The 9,972-nt window shown below is 56.4% G+C and overlaps 1 protein-coding gene across 2 annotated transcripts; it reads right to left on the bottom strand.

Moving 5' to 3' along the window:
* Positions 1–515: 515 nt before the first annotated feature.
* UPK3A (uroplakin 3A) lies at positions 516–5,979 on the bottom strand. Of its 2 annotated transcripts, XM_087814024.1 has the most exons (6): positions 5,928–5,979; positions 4,765–4,920; positions 3,999–4,278; positions 3,055–3,137; positions 2,201–2,333; positions 516–675 (listed from the first exon to the last, which is right to left on the bottom strand). In XM_087814024.1, the coding sequence occupies exons 1-6, from the start codon at positions 5,977–5,979 to the stop codon at positions 516–518; spliced, it is 864 nt and encodes a 287-aa protein (XP_087670150.1). The 2 variants fall into 2 exon arrangements, with proteins under 2 accessions (XP_087670150.1, XP_087670151.1); XM_087814025.1 differs by lacking the exons at positions 3,055–3,137; positions 3,999–4,278.
* Between the last annotated feature and the right edge of the window lie 3,993 nt (positions 5,980–9,972).

Genomic DNA, 9,972 nt, shown 5'->3' with positions numbered 1-9,972 from the left:
ACGCTGAGCCCAGAGAGGAAGGGGTGACTGCGGAGGTGACAAGGTGAGTTTACCGGCAGAGCTGTCCCCGGGACTCATTTCAGTTCCCAGGCTCCCAGTGCCTCTCAGCCAGCAAACCCCAGACCACATCCAATGACCACCCACAGTCCGTCTCGCAGGACCCCTAACGCTCACCCGAGGCGATCACAGAGGGGCTCACTTTCCCGTTTCACAGGTGAGGCCAGACGGCCAGGTGTCCCACAGCCTGGACTTTCTCGGCCCTCACCACCTCGCTTTGGGCGAAAATCAATCCCCTGGCCCCACCCTCTAGGGGCACAATCCGTGCCCGCAACACACATGGACTCATTCATTCGCGTCTCACTCATTCTGTAAATCTTTATTGAACTCAAATTCTTGGGTGGGTTTTATCAAAAGTGTTCCTGCAGTTGGACCAATGGGACCTGTTTCACTGTGGGTGGGGTCAGGTGGGTCAGGGTGTGACCAAGACCCAAGGTGAGGAGGACGGGTGCCGGGGCTCAGTCCTGGAGCTTGCTGGCGTACACCTCGGCCCTGTCCAGCTGTAGCCCACGGTTCACAGCCGCGTAGGAAGGCTCCGAGGTCCCCAGGGGCTTAGGGACGGCCTCCTGTGTGATCTGGGAGTCGTGCGTGGTTTCCCCATCAGCACCGCCCATGTCCCTGCCCGAGAGGGTGAGAGAGCCACGGTTAGGGGCGCAGAGCAAGCCCAAGCCCCGTGAGCTGGTCAGGGGCCTTTCCACTTGGACGTTGCTCCCACAGATGCTGTCTCAGGCATCCACTCAACAGACCCATCTTTCCAGAGCACATACTGTGTGCCACATCCTGGGGTAAGAAGTGTCACCCTTTTGGAACTATGTGAACAATCCACAGGTTTCACTGTGAGCTGAACACTTGGAGGCTGTTGCCCTTTGTCCCTAAAGAGCTAAGATTGCACAGGGAGACAGGCCACAGCAACCACCAGACAGAATGGACAAATCCTGGTGGGAGCCACAGGAGGGCTTCCTGGAGGAGGGGGCAGTCAATCTGGCCCTAAAGGAAAAGAGCTGGGGCATAGAAGGGCATTTCGGGCTGGGAAATGACTGGGGAGTATCTGGGGCAATAGTGAGAAGCTCTGTGCAACTGAAGCCAGAGATGACAAGGGGAACAAATGGAAGAACTGCGCTAAAATCAGATACCGGGCGGATTAGGGTGTTGCCCAAAGGAAGGGAGGGACATCACCAGGTCCCAACTACTCTCAGGCTAATCTCATCTGTTATTTGAGGTTTTATCCACTTAAATGTCAGAAGGCAACTTGATTTCCAAGCTCTCAGCCCCCTCCCTGTACACCCCCCCCCATGTCTTTTCCTGCCCGGCTGATTTCTAACTGTCCACTCTTCCAAGCTTTCCCACCTGCTTCCCCGCTCTCACGGGGACAGGCACCCTCTGGGGCTCCCTCTAGCTGAGAAGCACACTGCATGTGGCTATTCCATCCATCCCGGTCTTGATGACAGTTTGCTCCTGCTGTTCCTTCCTCCAGGAAGCCCACCCTAATGCCCCAGGCAGAATCTGCCCGGTCGTCCTCCAGATTCCCACGACACCTGCGGGTGCCTTGATTCACCCCCTGCTCACTCCTCCGGGGATACTGGGTTGTGTGCAGGCCTGTGCTCCCACCAGGCAGCCCTGAGAGCTGCTCCAGACACCCTGTGGAGACCTGAGTCCTGACCCAAATAGACACAGATCAGAGCTGTGAGTGAAGTCAGGAGCCTGGGGCTCTGGTCCCACCTGTGTTTTAATTGGCCGTATGACCCTGAGCCACCCTTCTCTCCCTCGGGCCTCAGTTTCCCCATCTGTACTGCCTGCAGTTGGGTGAATTACAATGACAAGAGCTACTGCTTGTTTAGTGCCTGGGCGCCACCCTGAAGACTAGGGGTTATTTCACTTGATTCACAATATATAATACTAATATTTATTAGTATCTCCATTCTCCAGAAAAGGAGCTGGAGGCTCAGGAGGGTACGATACTTGCCCAAGGACCTGCCATCTGCCCACAAGCCCCTCCCTACCCAGCTGACGGTGACCTTGGATGCCCCAGGACCCAGAGTGGAGGCAGCTCCCTTGCCTGCTGGGCTCTCCCCTGCCCCAGAGGACCCCCCCTGGGAGTGTGCCAGTGTGTCCCCGAGGCCCACCTCCAGCTGGTGGTACTCACACAAGGCTCAGGACGATGGCCCCGGCGAAGCCCAGGAGCAAGAAGAAGGGCAGGGAGCCCAGGATGGATGTGATGACAATCATGCCGCCGCTCCGCCGGCCTGGCCACGTGTCAATCGTCTGGTACGGGGTGACTGGCGGGACACAGGCCCATGACTCCCCAGACACTGCACCCTCAGCCCTCTCCCAGGACGCACAGGGTCTTCCCAGGCCTGGTGGCTGCAGGTCCCAGAGACAAAGCGGGGACCTAGTTCTGCGACCGTCTCCCCTGGCCTCTGGGTGCTTGTCCCCACATCCCAATTCCCAACTTTCTCTTGAGCGTGGCTGGTCTCTTCCTCTTTTCACTGTCTTTTTGCATAATTTTAAATTATACACCGACTCGTCTCTGGTGAGACGGATGGGATACAGATTACAAACTAGTAAAATAAAGGTGAAGCAAAGGGCCCTGCCCTGGTCTGGCGGAGCCAGGTGGGCCAGGGCTCCCCCTCTGCTCTGGCCAGTGTCAAACAATGTGCAGTCCTGTCCTGGCCAGTTGCTCAGTGATTAGAGCATCGGCCTGTGGACCAAAAGGTCCCAGGTTCAATCCCTGGTCCTGGTGGGAGCACATGTGGGAGGCAACCAATCAATGTGTTTCTCTCACATCAATGTTTCTCTCTCTCCCCCTCTTCTCTACCTTCCACTCTCTCTAAAAGTCAATAGAAAAAATATCCTCGGGTAAGGATTTTTTTAAAAAGAATGCGTTTTCCTCATAAGCCAATGGCCCGCTTGTGTCTGGGGAGCAGTTTCAGAGTGACAGCCCGAGTCTGCTTTCCCAGGTTCCCTTGAGGACCACCCCCACCCACCCCCGCCACTCACGCCGGCTGGTTCGGATGGGGTCCGACCACAGCGTCTGGTCCTGTACCAAGCCTGTGGACATATTGACTAGGACATACTTGAACCTGGAAGGAGAGGGACTGAGGATGACTTCCGTCCATCCTGTGAGCGCCTGGCCACAGGGAGGTGGGAGGGATTAGGGTAGCCGGGGTTGGGGACAGAGCAGGGACTTCTGGATGGAAATCTAGGTGGCCACAGGGCGGTGCTGGACTTCACATCAGCACTTTTACCACCCGTCACGGCCAGGACGCTTTCCCCAGCTCAGATGCCACCTCCTCCAGGAAGCCTTCAGCCTCAGTGGCCCTCTTCTAGGCTCTCCCTCCGGGAGCCCCTCTGTTTCTCTACTATGCACATGACACATGTAGTGTGTCTGCTGAGCATTGACCCATCTGTCCTTCATGCATTTTTGCCTTCCACTACTCCCAGCCTGGTCCTTGCCCCACAAAAAAGACTTAAAAAATAATAATAGCCGGGCCGGCATGGCTCAGTGATTGAGCATCGACCTATGACCGGTCATGGTTTGATTCCGGTAAGGGCACATGCCCGGGTTGCAGGCTCCTCGATCCCCAGCAGGGGGCGTGCAGGAGGCAGCCGATCAATGACAACTCTCATCATTGATGTTTCAACTCTCTCTCTCCGCCTTCCTCTCTCTGAAATCAATAAAAACATATATTTTTTAAAAGTCTAACATTTATTACTAAAAAAAAAAAAAAAAAAAAAAAAGAATTTTAAGCCAAGTGGGGGCCTCTGAGCACAGGGCCCTGTGCACAGTCACACGACCCGGAAGCCCTTCATGGGACCTGAGACTGTCTTGGCACATAGTAGGCTCTTGAGACACGTGGCCTCTCCCACTTTCACCAGCTCAGGCTCTTCCCAAGTCCGGTCTGGGGCACAACTGCCTGGCACGAGCAGGTGCCCACACCCACCTGTATTCTGTGGCCGCTGACAGGGGTGGGTTGCAGAGGCCCTGGAAGTTAGGGTCGGACAGGCAGGTCCCGTTGTCGCCCACCCTCACCAGGTAGGCATTCAGAATTTCAGAGGCACGGGACACATCCCCCACGGCATCCAAGCTGGGCAGGTCACTGCAGGGGGTCAGGTCAAAGGCCGCAGCCTTGTAGGGGCCTGTCCTCCCTCCTTCAGTTTGCTGGAACGTGGAGCTCAGCGGGGTCTTGGTGCTGTCCTGCACAGAGGCATTCCTGGAGGCGGCTGTAGGGACAGTGCCGGCAGTGAGGTTCCTGGCCACCCCGGCTCAGTCGCTCACTCAGTCATTCATCAAACGCTCCTGAACACTCTCTGAGCCCCTGCTGTGCTGAGCCCTGGGGCCGCAGGCCCTGCCCTCGGGGGCGCCCTGTGCAATGGAGGTGACAGCCCTGTGTGCAGCTCTCACGACCCCATCTTGTCACAGGCCTGTAAGCCTCCCACTATTGTAATTTCCTGGCTGAGAGCCCTCGATTCTGCCTTCTGTGAAATGGGAAAGGAGGGTCACTAGACTGGATGTCCCTCCAGGGCGAGGATGGCTGTGACTGCAGCCCCCAGCCCAGGGCTGGCTCAGGGCAGACAGTGCAGGTTGGGGAGGGGCATGGGGACAGTTTACTTACAGGGATGGAGCACCCCTCTACCTGCCCCCTTCCCTCCTCCCTGTGCACAGGGCCAACCCCTTTCAGTGCAGCCAGAGGGAGGCAGGGCCCTCACCCGAGTCGACCAGGACGTAGAGGTAAATTTCATAGGTGCCATTGAGAGTCGCCGTGCTATCAAACATGCACAGCGGTTTCTCCAAGGCCACGGTGCTGAGCGTAGGGTTGTTGGTGGCAAAGGTCACACTGGCCAGTTGGGGCTGGAGGTTCACACCTAGAGAAAGTGATGCAGACAAGAGCTGACCCCCAGTGGCAGAACCGTCCACAGCCACGGGCACCCTCTGCCCTCCTCCCAACACACGCGCACACACGTCTCTGTGCAGTTACTGAGCACCTGCTGTGTGCCAGGCCCTGGGCTTCACCCGCCCCCGGCCATCCCGGGAACCTGCCTGCCTCAGACAAGGGCAACACCCCCATCCCCACCCAGCCACCCTGGCCGGGAACTGGGCCGCCCAGCTGCACCAGGAACCCCACTGCCCCTCCTAAGCATCTCTCCACCTGTCAGCCCGGCCTGGGAGCCCCACCCTCCTCACCTGCACCCCAGTAACAAGCCCTCCCCCATCCTCTGCTCTCTGGGGTGCAAATCTGACCGTGTCACTCTCCCGCCGGGCGCCTCCCCTGGCTCCCCACTGCCCCCCATCGCAGTGCGGCCTCTCTGGAGGGGCAGCGAGGTGAGGTCCTGGCGCGGCTTCGCGGGGTCTGCAGCCTCGCCCCTGTGCACACCTCCTCCCCCACGCTCCAGCCGTCGGATGGGCAACGCAGAGGAGTCCCCAGGGTAGACCACGCAACCTCTCCTCCCTGAACCTGCCCTTGCGGCCCCTTCCCCCGGAATGTCCCTCCATCTCCCCCAGTCCAGGCAGCACCGTGAGCCTCCCCATCGCTCCTCAGCTCTCCCACAGCCCCCTGCGTGTCTGTCTTCTGCAGCACCCATCACGGGGCTGTGCCACCCATGAGCCCTGGAGTCCCCACCAGAGGAAGCGTACTCATCATCGTTGGCTATTATGAACACCTGGGGCCCCGGAGCCCGCACAGGGCCTGCCACAGACAGGCATCCGTGCCCATTCCTGGAGTGAATAAATGAAGTTCCCATTCCCAACGCCCCCCACCCACCCCCACCCAGGCTCCTGCCAGGACTCCTCGGGAGGGTCAGGGTGCAGGGCACGCCCAGGGCACAGCCGCCCGCCCTGCCTGGGCTCGGCCCCCCTCTCATCACCCGCTCACCCAAGCACAGCCGCAGGCAGCCGAGGGCCAGCAAGGCCCAGAGCGAAGGCATCGCCTGGGACGGGGCGGGCAGGGCCGCGCGGGGCAGCTGGTCCAGGGTGAGCGCGCCGGGCGCCGGTTCCCTGCCGCGCACCTGCCGGCCCCGGCTGCCGGCGCGCCCCGCCCCCGCCCGCTCCGGCCAATCCGCGGCCTCCTACTGGGCTATTTGCATACGCCACGCCCCTGGAGCGCGTCAGTCTGCGTGCGGGGGGGAGGGGGCGGAGCCCTTCGTAAAGCGCCTACTGAGTGCAGAGACCTGGGCGGTGCTTTCACCTGGTCTCTCGCCTAATGATACGGGGAGGGGCACCCCTCTTTGAGCCTCAGTTTCCATACTGTGAAATGGGGAGGCTAATTCCTACAACTATTTATAGAGACCCTACTACGCACCAGACCCTCACTGGCTCTTGGGAAGATGAAAGGAAGGGGTTCACCAGGGAAAGTGTCGTGGGCCCTGTGGGGTAGCTCAGTTGGTCAGGCCAAGGCTGCGGGTTCAATCCCCGGTCAGAACACAAACAAGAACCAACCAATGAGCGCATAAGTAAGTGGAACAACAAATGGGCCTCTCCCCCACCCCTTCCTCTCTGCCTCTCACAAGCCAATTTTAAAAAGTGCTCTCATGGAAACCTAGGAGCTCTGGGCCTGTGACCTGTCTGGAGATCTGTGGTGTGACCCTCTCAGCTCACAGGGGCAAGGCCCAGGGTGCATGTGGACGCCCTGGAGAGGCCCAGGCTGGTGGAGCGCAGGGGTCCCGCTGCCCAGGCCAGGGGGTACTTTAAAAGGGATGGAACAGGATTTAAGGACTGTTTTCTGGGGGAGCATTTGAAAATAGTGATGAAGTCTTTGCCTGGACTAGATGGTTCCTTCCAGCATCAGAAATTGTGCACATCTCTGAGCACACCTTAAATATTAGATTTTACATTTAAGAAATAAAAGTAAGTCTACAAGGATGGGGGGGAGACTAAAACTGGAACTGTCAACGATAACAAAAGTGAGCCCCGTGAAAATGGAGCCAGAGCCGCCATTGCAGAGGGACTGACCGCCTCACCTGGAATATTAAAATAGGGCAAGTTAACCTTTGAACTGGGCCCAAAGCAACACTGTGTCCCAAAGAACTGTTTGCAAAGACAAGAAAGCAGTGATGACTAACCACTGGACCGACAGCTACGGGCTGAATTTAAAAACAGTGCTTAGAATTAGGGTCACTGCCCTGGCCGGTTGCTCAGTGGTTAGAGCATCATCCCATGGACTGACGGGTCCTGGGTTCGATTCTGGCTGAGGGCATGTACCTCGGTTGCAGGCTCGATCCCCGGCGTGCTGGAGGCAACCAATCGATGTGTCTCTCTCACATGGATTTCTCTCTCTCTCTCTCTCCTTTCCACTCTCCCTGAAAAGCAACAGGAAAAATGTCCTCGGGTAAGAATTAAAATAAAGAAAATAAAAAGAGTCCGCGTCCCTGTTATGTGACCTGCACCAACAGAGATGCCTTCCTTCTGCGGATGTCATGGTTCCCCTTCCCTGTCTCCTAAATACCCCTTGCCTCCTCACAGGAACGTTATTTGGGTTTCTGCCTGAATCAGTGATTCCTGAGCAGCTACTTTGATTGCTCTCAATAAGTGCTTGTTGCCTCTCACTTTGAAAGGCCCTTTTATTTTCAGGTTATCTGAACCCAACGGACACTAATGAATCCATGCATGACACTGATGGCAACCCCGTGCAGAAAAAGACAGAGTCACAGAGACCTTGGACTGAGCTTATCTGCCCTTACTTCCTAGGTGGCGATACTCTCAGGGCAAAGAGAAAGGTCACAGGAAGAACCCTGGGGAGGGCAGAGCAGCTCTGAAGAAACTCTGGGTGTCAGGACCCAGGTTCTCACTTGCTGTGGGGTGAGGGAGATTAGAATGGAGGAAGAACTCCATGGTGTGCCGCCCTGGCTGGTGTGGCTCAGTGGGCTGGGCCTCATCCCATGAACCGGGAGGTTGCCGGTCTGATTCCGGGGCAGGGCACATGCTCGGGTCGCAGGCTCGATCCCAGGTATTGGGTGTGCAGGAGGCAGCCGATCGATGTCGGGCTCTCACATCAATGTTTCTCTCTCTCTCCCCTGTCCCTTCCTCTATCTCTAAAAATCAATAAACTAAAAAAAGGAACTCGTCCGGCCGGCGTGGCTCAGTGGCTGAGCATCAACCTATGAACCAGGAGGCCACAGTTCGATTCCCCGTCAGGGCACAGGCCCGGGTTGCAGGCTCGGTCTCCAGCAGGGGGCGTGCAGGAGGCAGCCGATCCATGACTCTCTCATCATTGATGTTTCTCTCTCCCTCTCCCTTCCTCTCTCTAAAATCAATAAAAACATATTTTAAAGACAAATAAATTGTCACAAACACTATTATAGTTAGTATGGCAGTGAGAGAAATTTGATTATGGAATGCGTATTGGATAACAATATTGATTCGATGTTAAACTTCCCAAGTGTGACCGCTGTGCTGCGGTTACGAAAGAGACACACGCCGGAGTCTTGTGGGTGAAGTGTCACGGTGTCCGAAACACACACACACACACACACACACACACACACACACACGTATATGGAGAGAGGGAGAGAGCGCAAGCGATAAACCAGACGTACCACAGTGTTAACAGCTGGTGGATATGGGCATTCATTGTGCTGTTCTGCAAATGTTTCTAAAGGTTTGAAATTTTTTAAAGTAAAAATATTGGGAGGAGATTCTGTGCTCAGCCAAAAATGTACCGTTCCTCTCCCTGGGCCTCAGTTTCCCCTCTGTGAAATGGGGAGGTTGCTCTCGGCTTTGCCGTGCAAGCGTGGAGAATCAGATCCCTATCTCCGGGGAACAGAAAATGCCCCGTAGATAACAAACTCTTGAGCAAAGGGGTGATGTTTTCCTCCAAGAATTTTTATGGCCTGACTTTTCTCGTCCAGCCCTAGTTAGTTCGCAAACCTGGAGCTTATCAGCCGCCGGCCGAGCCCATCTCGCAGGCTCAGCCGGAATCACCGTGAGAAGGAGGCGGCCCGGGAAGCTGTGTCTTGCCCAAAACTCACAGGTCCTATGAAACAACAAACAAAAAGTCCTCTCCTCTCTTGCTTTACCCAAATATGGAGAGAATGCTTGTGGGAAATGTTAAAATAATAATCTGTTAAGGCCCAAAAATGTTCTGGGGGGGAAAAAAAAAAAGTCTTGGATTTATAAACAAGTCCCACTTCACAGAAACTGGCGTTTGCTTGCCTGGCAGGTTCCGAAGAGGGGACAGTGCAGGAGAAATGAGTCGCGGTCACAGATTCGTGAGGGAGACACCCAGCTGGTCTGCAGGGAGAGAGATGGTGGAAAGAAGTTTTGCAAAAAAAACACCTTTTCCCCCATTTGATCAAGTTAATTCCAGGGCACCGGGCTCGTCTGCTTAGATGGCTTCTATCTCGCCCATCAGCGTCCCCCTGAACCCCGGCCCAGATGCTCACGGAGCAGGAAGTTCTGGCTACAAAGGTTAAGCAAACTCAGCCCCCGGGCCTGCTGGGAACTTGACACACGGGGGGTTTATGGGTTGGAAATTCTTGACCCAGAAATGTTTCTCCAAGTGTCAAAAAGGCCGGAGCCAATTTCCACGCCTCTTTTCTTTACAAGTCAGGGCAGTTGCAGGTACCCATCCCCGCGGCCCCCCACCCCTGGGCCCTACCCCCACCAAGCACTTGCTTCCAGTGTCTGCCACACCTGAGGTGGTCTTGGAAGCCAAGCTTTTCTGCCCATTGAGATTCAGTAACTTTAAAACAAAACCAAAAAATGCAAGCGAAGAGACCCGAGCTCTTGGCCCTCAGGAGCTCAGACACCTACACCCACCTTCAGCCCCAAGTGGCCCCACAGCCCCCACCTCTCTCCCAGCTCCAGCCACTTGTCCTGTCACACCGAGGTGCTCCCGAAGGGCCCTGGCTCCGGTTCTCTCTGGGGCAGTCCCTGCCCCTTTGCAAAGCCTTAGCTTCTTTTTCAGTAAAGTAGGGGTTCTC

Source organism: Miniopterus natalensis, chromosome 2, assembly GCF_054644295.1.
Source record: "Miniopterus natalensis isolate mMinNat1 chromosome 2, mMinNat1.hap1, whole genome shotgun sequence".
Taxonomy (NCBI): Eukaryota; Metazoa; Chordata; class Mammalia; order Chiroptera; family Miniopteridae; genus Miniopterus; species Miniopterus natalensis.
This window is presented reverse-complemented; position numbering and strand designations above follow the sequence as displayed.

Bases quoted from the DNA above. Each gene is read 5' to 3' on its own strand.
- UPK3A (XM_087814024.1), bottom strand. From the start codon at position 5,979: ATGCCTTCGCTCTGGGCCTTGCTGGCCCTCGGCTGCCTGCGGCTGTGC. The intron at 4,279-4,764 runs GTGAGGGCCCTG...CTGTCCCTACAG, and splicing joins CTACGTCCTGGTCGACTCGG to CCGCCTCCAGGAATGCCTCT. The intron at 2,334-3,054 runs GTGAGTGGCGGG...GTGTCCCGCCAG, and splicing joins CCCCATCCGAACCAGCCGGC to TCACCCCGTACCAGACGATT.